The sequence below is a fragment of the Rhinolophus sinicus genome, linkage group LG03, assembly GCF_036562045.2.
Source record: "Rhinolophus sinicus isolate RSC01 linkage group LG03, ASM3656204v1, whole genome shotgun sequence".
Lineage (NCBI taxonomy): Eukaryota > Metazoa > Chordata > Mammalia > Chiroptera > Rhinolophidae > Rhinolophus > Rhinolophus sinicus.
This window is the reverse complement of record NC_133753.1, coordinates 63,266,707-63,285,358: the sequence shown is the minus strand read 5'-3', so window position 1 is coordinate 63,285,358 and position 18,652 is coordinate 63,266,707. Positions and strand designations below refer to the sequence as shown.

General features: G+C 40.2%; 1 protein-coding gene across 3 annotated transcripts in view; it reads right to left on the bottom strand.

The window, feature by feature from the left end:
• The window catches only part of VPS39 (VPS39 subunit of HOPS complex), a 42,429-nt gene extending 25,403 nt beyond the window's left edge, over positions 1-17,026 (bottom strand). Inside the window, exons 1-8 of one of the 3 annotated variants that reach the window (XM_019725417.2) lie at positions 16,804-17,026; positions 10,152-10,217; positions 5,231-5,263; positions 4,657-4,721; positions 4,297-4,339; positions 3,032-3,126; positions 2,025-2,123; positions 1,305-1,397 (exon numbers count right to left, since the gene is read on the bottom strand). In XM_019725417.2, the coding sequence (XP_019580976.1) occupies positions 1,305-1,397; positions 2,025-2,123; positions 3,032-3,126; positions 4,297-4,339; positions 4,657-4,721; positions 5,231-5,263; positions 10,152-10,217; positions 16,804-16,876 (567 nt within the window). In that variant the 5' untranslated portion in view covers positions 16,877-17,026. Of the gene's footprint in view, positions 1-1,304; positions 1,398-2,024; positions 2,124-3,031; positions 3,127-4,296; positions 4,340-4,656; positions 4,722-5,230; positions 5,264-10,151; positions 10,234-16,803 lie in introns of all 3 variants that reach the window. The other 2 variants (XM_074327876.1, XM_019725418.2) reach the window with 2 other exon arrangements.
• Between the last annotated feature and the right edge of the window lie 1,626 nt (positions 17,027-18,652).

Below are 18,652 nucleotides of genomic sequence, written 5' to 3'. Positions count from 1 at the left end.
CACCTATATGCCCAGCTGCTATTTAGTCAACTGCACCACAGTGACACCTTTACAGAGTGTGCAACTGATGCTGATAAGATTAGGATATTCCAACAATGGACCAAATACATTAACTACATAAACAGTGAAGAGCTACCACAGTCGGGGTAGGGAAGCAGGGAGATAAGTAAGTCTTCTAGAATTGCCAAATCTGAATTATAAGAGGAGGATAAAGCTGAGAAATTTAGATTATTCCATGAAATAAGTGGTATATCAACCTTTTTCTACATATAGTGTGCATATTGGAAAGGAAAAAAAAACACCAATGTTGTGGATATTTACTGCTTAAGAGAAAAGGCAGGTTATAACATATATATTATATATTACTATATATAATACACTATGATACACACACACACTCACACACACACACACACATATACATACATACATACATACAGACAGACAGACAGTGCCATTTTTGAGGATGCCAAAAAAATATATACACATTTTAAGAAAGGAAAAAACTATTCAAATTATAAAATCAATATATACCGATAACAAAAGATGAATACAAGTCATGTTTGACTTCTGCAATTACAAGAGGTGCTCAGCATGGTTACCATCAGTGTCCAGACACTTCTGATTATGGCGAACTACTGCTTGAGCAATGTTGATGAAAGTGTCCACTTGTATACATTTTTTTGGCACCTCCAAGATATAGATACATAGATAGATAGATAGATATAGATAAGTGTACATTTAACAGTGATTATTTCTGAGTGGGAGGATTATGGATGATTTATACCTTTTTTATTTTCCTTATTTTCTATAATAAATACATGTGGCTTTTGAAGTTTAGAACAAAAACAGTGAAAATAACTTTTAAAACAAATATACTAACAGACTTTTGGGGGCAGAAATCTCAAAGTCTTAAAAATACTTAAACGAATACTAAAATTAGCTTATAATTCCTGAGCACTGAAGCCAGAAGATAGCAATCTACGATAATGCTGTTAGACAGAGGCAAGCAGCCCTAATTACCTGTTCTAATAATTAGATACAGGATATTGGTAATTCATTATGTACAGAACGGAGAGTTGACTCTGCCTGGCTTAAGAGACACACATATCTTATTTGTGGAAGATGCTGAAAGCATGAAAAATAACCAAACATACAAACACAAACCCTGTTATGCTAAAAACTCTACTTAAGGCAGTCTCTTGATCTGTTGTTCAGAAGCACACGACCATCTACCCCCATGTAACCTCATAACCATCTTCTCCAAGGCAAACTGATGATATTTGTAAAATAGTACGTTTTACCCTTATTAGGTAGTAGTCTCTCTTGAAACCCACACAGATAGAGTTTTCACACCATGCCATGGACTTGGGCACGTCTGGTACACTAAAGTCTCCCTGAAGAAAGAGAGCAGGAGTTTAATTGGAAAGATGTTCAAACAAAAAAATCATGACCTCGTGTTAATCCACCCCCATTCTGCAAAATCACCCTCATCCTCATCTGAATTCAATTCTACAAGGACAAGATCAGGAAACCACACAAAGCAAAAATACAGCAGGTCCTAAAATAATGTCATTTCGTCCATCATCATTTTGTTGCAACATTGATAAGACGCTGTAGGAATTTAACTCATTTATGTCAATTAGCCTATGATAAAATTGGTTTCGTTATATGTTGTTTTACTTAAAAGTCACAGAACCTATGGACAACATTAAGTGAGGACTTACTATATAAGCTGCCCATGCGCTAGACAAGGTACGTTTGGAAAAGGTGAAAACCCACTCTGAAATCAATCTGTATAGATGTTGTAGAACTAGATTGTCCCAGCCTCTGAAAACCACGAGACTTTGACAAGTGGGCATGAATGAGCTCTCCTGTACTTATAGCAGAGCATTCATCCGGAGAGATCTCCAAGACTGGGGTCTTGACCTTTGCTACAAATGAACCAGAAGTCTTTCAAGCTGTGGGTCCACGATAGTAGTACCTCCCACCCAACCTGTGAACCAGGTAACAGTGGACTTTACCTGCAATTCATGAAATTCCCTGTCCTTCCAGAAATAGAGCTGCAGCTTCTTTTTCACAGCCACACACATGCGCAGCACCTCCTCACCAGTCTCTGTGTGCTGAAAAGAGACACCCAGAGCAAATGAAGATACGCACACGACTCCATAACTGGACGACAGCTAGATCAGAGAGATTTTCTCCCTTGACATGGACTAATCTGAAAATCCCCTGTAATACAAAGTCACGCTGCCAGACTAGCTGAGCTGGAGAAGACCATTCAGTAAGAGGTACCCAGAAACAAGAGGCCAAGGTGCATTCCTACCCCCGGGATGCTGGTCAAAGGCGCCTGCACCGGCAGCTCCCGTGGACATGCAGAACTCAGAGAGGAAAATCCCTGGGCAGGCCTTCACCTACACAACCACTTCCTCCTTTTTTTCTTAAATGTTCCTCACTCATGGCTGTCAGTACATGTTGGGTCAGAGATCAGTGGTCACTTTCAATGCTTTGAAGGAGTTTGGGAAAACAAAGTGGCTACACATAAGGCAATGCAGTGTCAATGTAGACCATAAATGCTAAAAAGTGACCAAAGTTGGGGGTGATGAATTGGCAAAAATAAGAAGAAATGTCTTTCCTGAATAACAAAAACTCCCTAAAGACAAAGACCACAATGATACATATGATTAGTGTAAGAGTCAATTTAATGTCCTATAGTTATGTTCATGGTGCTGTTACAGGTTTGATTTCCCACTTTGTCCATGATAAGTGTTTTTATCCTTGGTTAGTTGTCTCCTGCTGTATAGCTGTCTGGTGCTCTAATTAGCACACGCACAGGAAATGCAAATGTTTCATCAACCTCAGCCTCCTAAGGGAGACATTTCTCCAGTACAATCCAAACATCAAATATTTCTTTGGAGTCTTTGCTGGGTTTGGATATCAATGTTATTCTTCCCATCTACTGGTAGGAATGGTGTAGGAAAGGCTGTGTTTATTAAAGCACAAAGTCCAAGTTCATCTTGCCTACACTTACCTGGAGGTCACATGTGAACAGTGATGCTCCCTTGGCCTTTGCAACCATAGTGATTTGTTGAAATGTCAATAGGTCATGGACATAAATATTATTTTCTGTTTAGAAGAAGGTAAAAGATCAAAATAAATTATCATAAATAAATAACTATAACAACCAGAAGAACCAAATGGCAAATGTTGGTTGAAGAGGTATCTTTGGCTTCACTATCAATGATTTATTCTAGTTTATTACCAGAACTACATGACAAAACATTTAAGAGGTCACTCAGTCTTCTGAACTTGGATATTTTGTTCCTTTAAATTTGGGCTGGCTTGAGTAAAAGAGTTCATTCACTTCCAAAGCACTCTTAAGACTCTGTCTTTCTCAACTCTGGAAATTTGTGCTGCAGTATTTACACAAGAAATGGCTTTCAAAGCTACTTACATTAGGAGGCTCCAACAAGAGAAAGGAAACCCCCTGCAGGTTTTGTACAAACCCATGGCAAAGATTTCTTTTCTAGCTAAGCAAGCAAAATAATTTCACTTGGGCCTCTATCTAGCTGTAGTCATGAAGAGTTAGTTACTTTAAAAGTGCCTCTCTCAACCAAGAAACTAAGTTTAAAACGTTTCTACCATTTAGGCCCTGGAATGAACAGTAGAGAGTGTGAGGCAAGTTTCTGGTCCTGCGCTTGTCAAGAAAAGGCCTCACTGCTGGCTCCCGTGACGCTGTGGCTTTTCACATAAGGCACTGAATCGTCTGGCCCTTATCTGTCTCTTACCTGTCTCTCGCCACTTTCCACCACATATCCTACGACTGGCCAGATCTCAGGGCCTTTCCTAAAGCTGTTTCCTCTGCCTATAACGCTCTGCCTACACTGTTTCTGTCAAAATTCTAATCATCCACTGGATAATGTCCCTCCCACAACACTTTTCATAAATCAGACTGTATCATGATTACTTTTTGTCATTTCAGTCTTCAAGCTCAGAACATAAATTTCAAAGACAGAAACCATGTCTCATTCAACCTGGTATCCCCAATGCCTAGAGGAGGGCTCCATAAACATTTGCTGGATGAATGAAAGAATGAAGCGACATTCTTTGGAGAACAGGGCTCAATTTTATGAGGGATATTGTGACCTTCATCACCTGTTGTACCCTGCTATGTCTGGTTTGGACCATGTCAGTTTCACTGTTAAGGAATGACTATCCAATTAACCCTGAAAGGGTTAATTAAGTCTAGCTTTTGTTTTTTGACACATGAAATATAAACATAACCCCTTTTCTTACCTAACAAGCTGACCAGAATCTTAAACTGGGAAACCACATGGATCTGGAAAATAGCAAATCATTAGAGTCAATTAAACATTTTGACAAGGTTTAGCAAACGTTCACTTAACCACAGTACTGAAAAGGGACTAAAGAGCCTATACTGATGACAGAGATCTGACTTCTAATTACGCGCAATCAAAATGTCTGCTTGTGAAAGAGGATCTCAGGTACATGACGGATAGACAGAGATCCCTGCATAAATGGAAGGTCACAGAGCAAAGGATTTAAAGAGTTAATAAATAATGTTACCAAAGTTCTAGCTTTGACAAGGTCTCGTGAAAGTCCAATATTCTTGTAGCCACCACCATCACTGCCTACCTGCTGAATCTTTTTGGAGAAGTTCTTATTGGATTTCTCTAGTGTCACTTCAAACCTGTTGCAGCCTATGGAAAAGAAACAAACATTCACAGTTCCAAACACAGGGATACACTTAAAAATAACTACAACAAAAAAATGCTGCTCTATACTGCTCTCCTACAGGAATCTTTAAAAATTCCTAAAAGACTAGAAGTTGAAGCTCTGAAATAACCAACTGTTATTACTGCGCACAGTAAGTTGCTTGCAACTCCAATTTTAGAACAGAGGCTTTCATGCACTTCCCGTTGGCATTAGCAGAAAGGATCACACCACAGAAGTTTACTGAAGCTGCAAGATACTTGTGAGTCTGAAGATCTTATCCTACAAAATAGTGCCTTGGCAAAGTGTTTCACAAAAAAGAGTATAAAAAGTAACAGTCAAGTGTAAGAGCCCAAGCAATGAAACCCAGCCCAAAGCATCCTTAGGTCTAGACCCAACTAAATCCCAGCAGCTACCCTATGTCCTGCATCACGGGACAGAGCAAACACTCGACACCATCCCCAGAGCTACAGCAATTCAATGCAACTACACTTACTGCCACTTTCAGGTGATGCTACATCTGTTGGCACTGTTACAAAAAAGGGGGAAGAGTTATACAGCATAAAAACATGTGAAGCCAGCCTTGCTGGGATGACAAAAATATTCAGCCTCAAAAGTCACCAAAGACTCAAAAAGAGAATAATTAATAATAGCAGTTATCATTAACTAAGCAATAAAACTAGGTGTCAGGTTCTGGGTTTAAAAATGTATGTTTTCTGTAACCTCACAATTACCCCCAAGAAGTAGGTATTATTATTCCAATTTCATATGTGAGAGACCTGATGGGTCAAGCGGTAAGGCAGGAGCCAGCGAGAGGCAGCCCGGAAGCAAACGCGGGGCTGACCATGACGCCTGTGCACTGAGCCCACACCTTGCTACCTGTCTCCCAGCTCATGGAGAGGCTGCTCACACTGCAGGCCCCTTCGTTGTCCCCCACACCCAGCAGGGCCCCTGTCCGCCTGGGAGTCAGTGTTGATTCACAAGGGCCACGGCCACCAAAGCTGGTCTGACTTCCTCCACGTGTCCCTCAGCAGAGGAGAAGAAGAAGGGGTCCTGGAATTTTGGGAGATTCAGAAACCTGCCCGGTATCCTGCCATGGTATTTCACACACACACACACACACACACACACACACACACACTAAAAATTCAGCCACTTCCTGCTTGATAAAGAGTTCTCTATTTAAAAAGGGCTTTATTATTAATTCTAACAATTCTCTTTATAAACAGAATGATCTAGGGCAGAGATTCTCGAAGTTTTTGGTCTCAAGACCCCTTCATAATCTTAAAAATTATTGAGGACTCCAAAACTTTTATGTGGGTTATATCTACCAGTGTTTGCCATGTTACAAATTAAAACTGAGAAATTTTTAAAATGTTATTTATTAACTCATTTAAAAATAACAGTAATAAAACTATTACATTGAGCATAAATAACATATTTTAATGAAAAAATAACTATTTTTCCAAATAAAAAAAATGCATTGTTTTACATTTTTGCAACTCTTTTTAATGTCTGGATTAATAAAAGACTGCTGGACTCTCACATCTGCTTCTGCGTTTAATCTGTTTTGATACACTGTTTTTGTTGAAGTGTATGACAAAAATCTGTCCTCATGTGAGTGTACAGTTGGACAAGGAAGGAATATTTTAATAGCTTCTTCAGGTACTTGTGGATCATATCCTTTGATACTATACCAAAACTTGACAAATGGAGTTTCTTGCAGTGTGGAATCTGACACCTCATAATGAACATTTCTGTTAGATAAAAGTCAATTGGTCTATCTTATACTTTACTTATGCGTGATTTAGAAACTTCATGCACTGGAAAATATTGGTTCACTGAGTTACGCAGATTTTATAAATGTTGGCATATCTCATGAAAAGATATTAAAAAACAATCCCACTCATTATTCCCCCAACCTCATCAGAAAAATCTTTAAGTACTGAGAAGCTGTCAATCTCATGAGGTCGGTACAAGTTTTCTACAATTCTAATTTTCTCTTGAAATCTCTAACTTTATCATTAGCAACAAATACTGCCAGTTGTTTTTGAAGTGACAGACTCCATTTGCTCATTTTTGAGAAAACATCTACCACATACCCAATTGGTCTGAAAAACCATAGTCTATCTGTCAGTCATTCTTTCAAGTAAAAGTGATGCTCCATGAAAAAAGTGGCCAGTTCAGCTTGTAACTGAAACAGAAAAGTACTTTTCCAAACTGAGACAGCCACTGGGCTTCACGCCTCGGCACCGAGCAGAGGGCTTTATATGTACTTCCTATTACATCATAGAGATTATTAACAAGGTGTGTTCTCAAAGGTGAAGATATAATAAAATTCATAATTTTTACTGCCTCACAAAGAACATTCGTAAGTGAAATTGGCTTTAACAAAACCAAAACCAAAATCAAAACCAAAACCAAAACCACTGTGAGTGCATGCTGCAGAACACAACTACTAGTACAGTTTGGCACCAACCAATTTGCCGACCGCTGTCTTGAACTTGTGCTAAGTGGCTAGCTGTTGTACCATTAGTACGAATGTCAATAAACGTCAGTGAAAAACAAATAACGTTTTAGTGTTGCTGTGAACTTATTTTTGACTTTGTGGATCCTCTGAAAGGATCTTGGGGACTCCCTGGTATTTACAGACCACATTTTGAGAACCACTGCTCTAAGGCGATGGCAACAGTGAGGAAAACTGGAACTTGTGAAGACCACAGAGGTGAACTAACCTAACTTCTATGTGTAAGATATGAGTGGAAGAAGGCCTACAGACATTTCAGAGCCTCAAAGAGATGGCTCCGGTCAGATCAGAATCCAGTCTTTCCATGACATCTATTACCCTCTCCCTTTTCTCAGAAAGACATCTAGTTGCCAGCCTGTTTACGTTTGAAATATCTCAAATTTAGAGACCGAGTTAGTTCCATGGCTGATTCACTGAGGTCCAGGTCTATTTCTGTCCCACAAACAGACCAAAGCTGCGCCAGCACTAACCTGCTCTCTAAGGGTATAGGAAAAAAGTGAAGTCTCTAATCAGAGTCTGATTTCCTAATTGTCCAAGGGAGGTTCATATTGCTAGCCAAGTTACCTATGGGAAAGTTGAGGCCCAGGAAGATTAACGAACGTGTCAAAGGTGGCATAGTGAATTGATGAAAAGGCAAGAACAGTCACCACCAGGTTCCCAATCAGATTAGCACTAATATTATCAGTTTGAGTCTATACTATGTTGAAATGCTGATTTTTATGACCTAGTTTTCAATTCCTCACCACTTATACTGAAACAGTATATTAAACGAGTCACTTTATTATATGTAGTATTTAGTATTTGATGGCATGAAGAACTGATTATCTATTAGGGGAAAAGAATATTAGGCTCTCTTATCTTGCCGTCCTGCACAGTATCTGATCCCACAGTAGACAGTCAAAACATAGCTGCTGAATAATGAATAAAATCCAAGACAAGCTTAATTTTTAAATCATAGACTTAGTAGATGTCATAGAACGCAAATATTCTGGCTCTGACAACTAAAAATTTAAAGCAAGGGCGACAAAGTACTGCCCATGGGTCAAATCCAGCCCTCTTCATATTTGTGTAAATAAAGTTTTATTGGAACATAGCTACACCCATTCATTTACTGTCTATGGCTGCCTTTTTGCTATGATAGCAGGGTTGAGTAGTGGTAACAGAGATGTTAAGGGCTGAAAAGCCTAAAATATGTACTATTTGGTCCTTATTGGAATACATTTGCTGAGTCCTGATTAAAGGCAAGTTGAAACACTTAGAAATGAAACAAACCCTTTGTTTTGATCTTCTGGCTTTCCTTTGTATCCCACCACAGAATCTGGCCAGGTGTTTTCCTTTTCCCCTATTGCACCAATGAAGAATATGGCAGAATATGCCACCCCAAAATATGCTATAATACTTTGGCAAAAGGATTATTTTGAGCTAAGGGCAATAGAGAAGAAGTAGACACAAGAAAAGCTCTCTCTGCTCTCCCCCATTTGCCTAAAAGCAGGACATAAATTTAAAAGCTGCCTCTTTTCCCCTCTCTAACAGGAAGGACAGAATTTAATCACAGGAGACAACTCAAAACGCTTATGAGCCCAGAGATGGCACCAGAGGAATCTACAAAACAAACTTATCTCCAATTAGTTCCCCCATTTTTTGATTTCCCACAATTTGCCACTCTAGAAACCCAAAGTCTTTTTCCTTTGTCTGGTCACTTCTCTAAAAATGTGCTTGGTGGTTAAGCTGTAAGCCCAAGTTCTAACCACCTCTTTGAGTTTTATATCACTGAGTACTCCCATGTCTACGCAGGACACACAACTTAACAAACCTGTTTGTTTTTCTCTTCTGAATCTGTTCTTTCTCAGTCTAATTTACAGGTGCCCAGCTAATGAACCTAAAATAAGTAGTGGGGAAAAAGCATTCTTTCCTCCCCTACACTAATAAGATGGTCTTTTCCCCCAGTGTTACCTTTGCTCCAGGTTCTAAAGAGAAGGCTCTATCTCCACTCTCCCTTAAGCTCTTCACTAAAGAAAGTTCCGAGTATTAATTAGGTTGAAAGCTAGGAAAGTTTGTTTTTCCTAACATGGTCAAATAATGACAATTTCGTATGGTTCAACCTACTCTGGCATTAACAGATTTCTATGGACTCTGTAGCTCCAGGGCATACTATCCAAACACATCAATTTTCCATAAAAAGAACATAGAAATAAAATTAGGAACAGGGAGTAAGGTACTTTCTTCCCTAATGGAGGATACTCTAACCAAATAAATTTCACACACTTTTAGTTATTACTATACATTTTTACTGAAAAAGTCACATTTGATTAGAGCTTTAGTTTTTAAAGTCTTTTCAAGCATTTACTGCATCAGACCCTAACAAATTTGTGAAAAGGATAATTTATGGAAGAGAAACATAATGTTGGAAAGAATCTATTCATAGTCAAGTGGCCAAAGAGAAGTAAAGCTGGACTCAAACCCAAGTCTTTCTCCTATCTACCTCTCATAAGTTAATAATATCTTTTAAATCAATGGCTCCTCATTTTTTTCCTCCTACCACACCATTTACAGAAAAATCTTATTCCCATAAGTAATATTTCTTATTTCTGGCTGTGAAGCTCCAAAAAACTGAAGAGGGGAGTAACATCCAGCTCTACACCCACCTCCCCAAGATGGGAATAGGGGAATACAGTCTGAAAAACAAAAAAACGACAAAAAAAAAAAAAAAACCCTGGAGATTCTCACATGCTTCTCCCTACTTTCCCACCGTGCTACTCCCAACCCCCATCACTCTTTTAATAGTCCAAGCATCGCTGATTTCACAGTTGTATACTAGTCAACTACCAAAAAAATTTTTTGCATGGGTAGTAAGCCATGTTTTTCTCGGTTCTGGAAAATTGTCACTTACCTACGTCCTTCCGAATCCTATACAGAAGAAGATGTCCTTGCTTGGTTCCAACAAGAAGCCATTCCTCTGGAAAAGAAAAAAGCTGTGAGAAAAGTTAGTCAGCTTTAGTGAAACCCTATTTCTTTATCTGGAGGTTGTAATCAGAATCAAAGAGTCAAGAAAATGAGCTGCTTTTGATAGCAGGTGTTTTCCAAAGCTAAAGAATGTTTATAGTGAAGAAACGTTTGAGAATTAACCACTCAAAGAAGTATTTATTCAACAATTAGTAGGCTAGACAGACTAGAGAATTAAAAAATGTCTCTGGCTTCATTGTTTCAAAATTAAACTAACCAAAAATATGATGAACATTTACAAAATCATAAAATGGATAATATAAACATGAAACTAGGTATCTGATCTCAGAAATAACTAAAAGGCATCCTTTGAAGATTTAATGATTTTACTTTAGAGAAAATAAGAAGTACCGCAGCATATTAAGCTTACAAAATTCATTATCTCAAAAGATGGTCTAGCAGATAATAACAAGTATTGACAAAGATGTGAAGAAATTGGAACTCATACATTGTTGGCAGGAATAAAAAATGGTGCAGTTGCTTTAGAAAACAGTCTTGCAGTTCCTTAAAAAATTAAACACAGAATTACCATATGACCTGACATTTCCACCCCTGGGCATATACACAAGAGAAATGAAAACATATGTCCACACAAAAACTTGTACACAAATGTTCATTAACAGCATCGTTTGTAATAGCCAAAAGGTGGAAACCACCCAAATGTCCATCAGCTGATGAATGGATAAACAAAATGTGGCCTAGCATACAATGGAATATTAGCCAGCTATTAAAAGAAAAGAAGTGCTGATACATGCTACAACAGAGATGAACCTGACATTATGCTAAATAAAAGAAGCCAGACAAAAAAGGCTACATACTCTGATTCTATTTACATGAAATGTCCAGAACAGGCAAACCTGTAGAGACAGAAAGCTTAGTGGTTGCCTAGGGTTGGTGGGCTTGGGGGGAAATGGGGAGTAAATATTAATGGGTGCGTGATTTCTTTTTAGGGGAACAGGTTCCCAGGTAATGCTGATGTTCGTGGTTCAGGGACCGCATTTTAGGAGACATTGGTCTACACTAAAAAGTCAAGTGGTTCTGAAAGGGTATAAATAATTACCCTGACAGATCTATAGTAACATTAAACGAAGTTAAGCACATACAGATACTTCCTCAGCTTTCTGATGCTGTAACATAAAGATCAATCAATCCTTTCATAAAGTCTCTTGATCCTTTGTAAAATAAAATACTGGATAATAGTACAAACAAATAAACTCTATCAAGCATGACCCAGTGTTCCAGGAAATGCTAAGCACATATGCTATTTCACTAATCCTCACAACTATCCTTTGAAACATATCCATAAATCCCCATTTTATAGATGAGGAAGTTGAGGCCTTCAGGAGTCACACATGTAGTAAGATGTATGTAAAAGAGTCAGAACCCCATGCTTTGATGCACTTACTAAGGCATCCCATGTCAAAAAATGGGTGATGGCCAGAGGCTATCTGGAAAGCAGTGGTTATATTTATAAAAACACGTCAGGAATGACCCCAGGAACATTTTCTCCAGGTTGATGCTCTTAGTCTTCCAGAAAAAGATAGTGATTCTGTCTTCTTTTGGTTTGCATTTTAAAGCAAAGGCAGGACACAGAAAGGAAGACACTGTGTGTGCTCTTAATGCCATTAGTGCAAATCAGAAATATCACTAGCTCTAAGGGAATGCTGGAGATTCATGTTGGAGCAGAATGTGGAAAAAAGAATTCAATTCACAACGCTTGCTTTGTAAAAGTTTTGTTTAGAACTCTACTTACAGATATCACTGTATCGAGCAATTGGTAATATTAAAGTTGATTTTTGGGACACTCAGCAATATTTCAGATATAAACAAAATGAAGTGGAAATTGTTTAAAAATTCACTTCTAATAACATACATAAAAATCTATACCCAAAAGGCCAATACAATGTTCATCACCTTCCCTATCGTTCCCTCTCCACTGTGCCCTCTAACCCCTCCCAGTTCCTGTTTTTATCTCTTTTAAGAGCCCCATCTTCCACCCAGGTCTGCAAAGCCTATCAATTCTACCTCTACAAGGTATCTCCCAACAGCCCTCACCCACAGTCGCTCCACGGACGCTTGTGCTGCACTCAATTGGTCTCACTCTACATGTCCTTCCATGTTTGCTGTCAGTTACCTTAGAGCGGATTTCAGAGGCTGCCACACGGGGCTTACATCCGCAGGAAGCTGCACTACCAAAACATGAAGTCAAGCTCATAACCATGACATTTGAGAGTCCAGTGTCCATTTCTACTGAGATGTTTATTTGCCAACAGATGTTTCTTATCAAATGTCTACTCTATTGGTCAGAAAATGGAATCAGATAGGTTCACTGAAATTTATTTAACTTTTAATTGAAATTTTATTTGACTGCTTTCAAGATTTCAATTGGAGGTGCTGAGGAAAAATACATTTATTATATATGCTAAGTATTGGAACAACTTTCTTTTAAATAGTCAAAGCATCATACACATACTCATTCCTAATCCTCAAGCTTGTAAGGAAAAACAGTACATCAACCAGGTAACGGCACAGAACTCTGAGGAGGCTCGCTTTGGTGACAGAAATCAGTGGGGGCTCAGGTGGCCGGCCGAGGACCTGACCCACATAGGGCTTCCACGTTCTATGGCATGTCATCATGTAACACAGCCGTGCATGCAAAACACAGACTGAGAAGCCTGCAGAGCAGGCCCAACCCCGGGTAAACAGCCCCTTCTGAGACTCAACAGTGCGTATCGGCAAGTGGAACTCCCTACACAAATAAGTAACACACACATGCACAAATGAGAGCCAGCCCTTGAAAATTCCTGGCGGCCTAATCCTGAACCACAAGGCTGGACCTGATCCCTCCTGGGAAGTGAGTAAGGCTGGGCCCTCTTGCTCATAATTACCCTGTTGAAACTCTGTCCAGCAGCGCAACCCAGTCCAACCTCATGTGATAAACAATTCCATTCCTGGCCCAGTGCTGGCCACTGCAGGGAGCAAGCTGGGGGTCACTTCCCTTCTTTGGGTCACAGGGCAAAGACCAGTGTTTCTCAAAGCATAAGCCCCTGATGAGCCACAGCAGAATCACTGGGACTTATTAAAAAGGCACATTCCCGAGCCCCGCTCCCACAGACTCTGTCTGACTCAATGATGCTGAGGTGGAGCCCTGAAATTTGCATTGTTTTAATTTAAATTTTTCTTTATAGGAGACATTTATGTAGTTCCAAAGCTAAAACTGTGAGAAGTCTAGTTTTCACCCTGTGTACTCCACCCTGCTCTCTCCCTTCCGCTATCGATAACCACTTGGGTAACTTTTGATTTATCTTTCCATTGTTTCTTTGGATGATATAAGCAAATATAATTGTGTATACACACATAGATATAGATACACACACACACACACACACACACACACACACAAATCTGCATTATTTTTACAGGCTCTGAATATACATTAAAGTTTGGGAACCAGGCTCTAGAATCAAACATGATTTACTGGATATGGGACCTTGAAAAATTTATTTAAATTCTCAGGTTCTTCCTCTGCAAAATGGAGTTATTAGTCTATAAAAGCTCAATGTGATTAGTACTCAATAAATGGAAACTATTACTATTAATATGATTATTAGTTAATTAAACAAATATTTAATGAATACCTATTATGAGTCAGGAACTGTACTAGGCAATGCAAATAAAGAATATACAAAACAAAGTCCCTGCTCTGAAGGACTTTATATTCTAATATAGAGTGAGGGAGACAATAATAATATATAAAATAGCATTAGGTGGCAATGCATGTTAAGAAGAAAGATAAGGCTTGAGTAAGAGAACAGCACATTTGGTGGATGTGGCATTCTCTTTAATACAGGTAACCAGGGAAGGTCTTGCTGATTTATGTGACATTTCAGCAGAGATCTGAATGAAATGAAGAATGAGCCATGAAATATCTAGGGCAAGAGAGTGCCAGGCAGAGGAAACAGCAAGTGCAAAGGCCCTGAGGTAGGTATGTGCTTTGTGTGTTCATGGAACAAAGACCATGTGACTAGTAGCAGAGAGGCACAAGGGGTAAGAGCATAGGAGATGAAGTCAGGGAAGTAAGCAGAGGTCCGATCATGTTAGGTTTAGCCAGCCATGGTAAGGACTTTGGAACATATTCTAGTAATGATGGGAAGCTACTGAAGGGTTTTGAGCAGAGAAGAAATGTGATTAGATTAAGTTTTCAAAGGATCGCTCTACTTCTACGTGGATAAAATACTACGTGGATGGCAAACACAAGGTGATCAGTCAGAAGACTACTGCAGTAATTCAGATAAGAGAGAATAGTGGCTTCATCAAGAGTAGAAAAAGTGGAGATAGAAAGAAATGATTGGATTCTAGATTTATTCTGGAGGTGATGCAGACAAGATTTGCTGATGGATTGGATGTGACATGTAAGATAAAAAGAGAAGTCCAGAATGATTCCAAGGTTTTCGGCCTTAGCCAGGTGGGTAAATAGAAATGCTATTTGCTGAGATGTGGGATACGGAGGGACAGGCATGCTTGGGGAGAGTGTAATCGTCAAGAACTGTTCTGGCCATGCTACTAGACATCCAAACGAAGATGCTGAAAAGGCAGCCGCATTCTACAACACTGGAGTTTAGAGAGAAGTCATCATTAGTATCCTCATTTCCATTTCCCAGGAGACAGATTATGGTGTCTCAAGACATTTTCCAGCTCAAATATTGTCTGGCCCTGCATGATCTGGCTCCTGGAGGTTCCTGGATGAACTACAGGTAAAAGGAGTAACGACTAGAAAGAGCAGTATTTAATGCTGCTAAAGTCTAAAAATAAAGTAGTTTTGAGGCAGGAGGTGATAAATGGCCTCTTGCAGTCCAATACTTACCACAGCATCCTAGGAAGCAATGGGCATTTGTTTAGTGAGATCAAGGCAGGCCAAAGGTTACCTACCATTTCAAAACTGTCTTCCTGAAAAGCACAGACACAGGAACTATAGTGTAACAACGTGGAGTTGGTGAGAGAGGCTGAGACAGGTGTACTGCTAATCCCACAGGGTATGAGTCAAGCATGTGACAAGCTATGCAAAGTGTGGCAAGCAGCTGTACCCATCCTTTTCAGAAGCATATGTCCTAGGCAGAGTTAGGTACCCCTCCTCCATGTTTCCCTAATAGGCAGCATATGACCCTCGTATCATTTATTTTATATCATAATTGGTTTATGTCTTTGTCCCCCCATGTGTCCTAGAAGCACAGGCACTGTGCCTTTTTCATCCTTGTATTCCTGTCCCTAGCAGAGAGACTAGTCCATGTAGACATAACACATATTTGGTGAAGAAATAGGGGAATTCAATCCCTTTGTGTGGTGTCAGGTCTTTCATTTCAAAAAAAAAATTTCTCCTCTATTTTTAATTCTTACTGAGAGCATTTAATGACAGAAAATGGAGGCTTTCTTGAGCAATCTGGAGGAAGCAGGATTCTCTCCTTAACCCAAAGGACTAGGACAGTTTACTGTGGTGGTGTGATTTTCAAAGAGGCCCAAGGCTGCTAAAGGCAGAAGGGGGGGCACATTAACATGAAGATCTGTCGTGGAAGCACCCTAAAGAGGCCCTGAAGAACTCTGCAAGGCTGACCGGGTGGCACTGTCCACAGCTGCTGCACAACATGCCAGCCACCACCGAGATTCCACTAGGTGCATCACCAGTACTTAGCTCAGTATGAGATCTGATGAAGGGTCCTGAGCCACCTTTTTAAGGCCCTTGATTTCTAGTACCTGGACATTATCAGGAAATACTGAAATTATTTCTGTGGTCTTTGGTGGCTGTTAGGCACAATTACTCATCGATAGGAGCATAATGTTCATAGTTAAGAGTCAAGGTTTAGACCCCTGAACCCTGTTGTATTCTGGAGTGTACTAGAAATAAAGGGGGCCTGACCCTGCTTTCTGCACTGGCCACTCCGGAGAGGATTATGCAAGTTTTTATGGGTTCGATTTCATGACAGCCTGGAGTGATGCTCCTGACCCACAGTTGGGTAACCTGGGCACTTTGAATATAAGGCAATCCACCACTGGGCTAGATTAAGAGTTTAGAGTAACAACGTGAGTTACCTACAATAATAAGTGAACGATTAATGATTCATCACTAAGGGGGTAAAAGGCATATGGTATCAACTAGTTCAATTCCCCCCCGCCCCATCACCCACTCCCCCCAAAATCAGTGCAACACAATCATCTGGGTAAGTTCAAGTCCCTGATAAGCTGTATACTTTCCACTGCTTGTGCCTCCACACTAAAGACTTCTTGGGAATCGAAATGAGCCAAAGCTGAGTACAATTAAGCAGGAAAACTCAACTTCCAACTCTGCACCAAGAACAAGGGCAGGTGGAACGTCCCTAAAATGCCTGGGTCCCGAGGTATCGCCAAAACGGCCCCACCGCCCTCGCTGTCGACAATGCTTTGCACTCGTTCATCCCAGGGCACTCGTCCACAGCGTCCGACAGAAGCCCATCCAGCCAAACGCCCGTCCCCTTCCCCCGCCTCAGCCCCTTGGTCTTTCGGCTCACCCCAGGCAGCCAGACAGTCGATCTGCAGAGGTAGCTTTTCTAAGATCGGCACCGGCTCGAAGGCGTCATGCATGGCGACGAGCAGCGTCGCCTCGACAGTCACCCTGAGTGTACCCGGCCGGGCTCGTGGCCAGAACCAGGCTAAGAAGACGGCCGCCCAGAATCCGGCCAAGGACCCCCAACTACAGGCCCTTCAACAACAGAGCCATCAACGCCGAACTTCCTGCTGCCTAAGCCCACCCCTTCCGCAGCCGAAGTCCCGCCCCTTCCGCCCCTGCTCCCAACTCACCTTCAAGGAATGCACCAATGCTTGGGGTCTCTATTTCACCCTAGACCCAGAGTTTCTCCGTAGTGGAGTCTGAGCAGTCATTGGATTAACACGGAGAGGAAAATATCTTTATCTTAGAACTCTTTTAGGCAGTGTGGCGTGGTGGTGAAAGAATTCAGGCTTTGGCGTCAGAACTGTGATGGAGATCTGTCATTTAGGAAATTAGCTGTGACGTTTAAAAAATTTAATCTCCAGAGGACTTAAATTTCCTTGTCTGCAAAGGGCAGTGTTATCTACTTAGCTAGCGTTGTGAGAGCTTAGCAATGCCTGACACACGGAGCACTCAATAAATGGTAGTTTTGGTACTACCATTATCATCCCAGCTTTTTACCCTTGCATTTTAAAGGTTCCAGGCCAGTGGTTCTCAAAAGGGGGTCCCTAGACCAGCATCAGCATCAGCATCATCCTGGGAACTTGTTAGAAATACAAAGAAAGTCTCAGGCCTCGTTCTAGCCCTACTGAATCGGAAACTGCAGGGGGTAGGGGCGGCATGGGAGGTGTCCAGCAGTCTGTTTTAATAAGTCCCCCAGGTGAGTCCATGCACTTTAGAAAACCACAAGCAAGGATGATTTGTATCTGGCAATCCCCCCCCAAAAAAAAAAAAAGCGACAAAAAAACCCAGGTATGTCATAAAATTAAGCATTTTGGTTTAAAGCAAAAATATAAAAGGAAAAAGAGGTGAATTTATGGTATGACGTAAAAAACCTGGCCCTGGTCACTATTTTTATACAATGTCTGTTTCTTCATCTGTAAATGAGAAATATTGTCCCATCTTTACCAAATGCTGTTCCTGACAAATATTTTCAAGAAAAACCACAGAAATTGCTCAACAAATCTTGTGCTGTTTGATTTTTACCATAGAAACTGAACACCTTGAAATTTTACAATTAGTTGCTATGCTGGAAGAAGGTCTAATAATACCTGGTAGTTCCAGGCCCAAGGACCAAGACTGAAATAAATGTAATACTATAAATGCCTTCTGAACCTGTTCAGAAAAAAATGATAACAGTATATACAATCATAGTAACATAAGTAGTAAGAAATAGAATTATCAGGTCCCAGGCTACAGAATTTGTCCTCCATACTCCTGCTTAACAGTTTTTTTTTTCCTAGTCTCAAGTCAACATCTAACCAGCCTCAAAAACTATTTAACCAGCTATCTTGCAGCATTATGACTATCATTCATTTGCTAAGTTTTCGTTAAGGAAGAACACAAGCATACAACAGTTATACCAGCCTTTAGCAAAAGGTTAATCTGAGAATATAGTTAATTCCTAATTATAAGGTATAAGGATAAAGATATTTTCCTTTCCATGTTAATCCAATGACTGCTCGGACTCCACTACGGAGAAACTCTGGGTCTAGGGTGAAATAGAGACCCCAAGCATTGGTGCATTCCTTGAAGGTGCATTGGGAGCAGGGGCGGAAGGGGCGGGACTTCGGTTCCTTAGGTGATTTTTTTTTTTTTTAAATCACGACAGCAAACAGCTATAGAAAAATGTTAAATAAATGTGAACACTT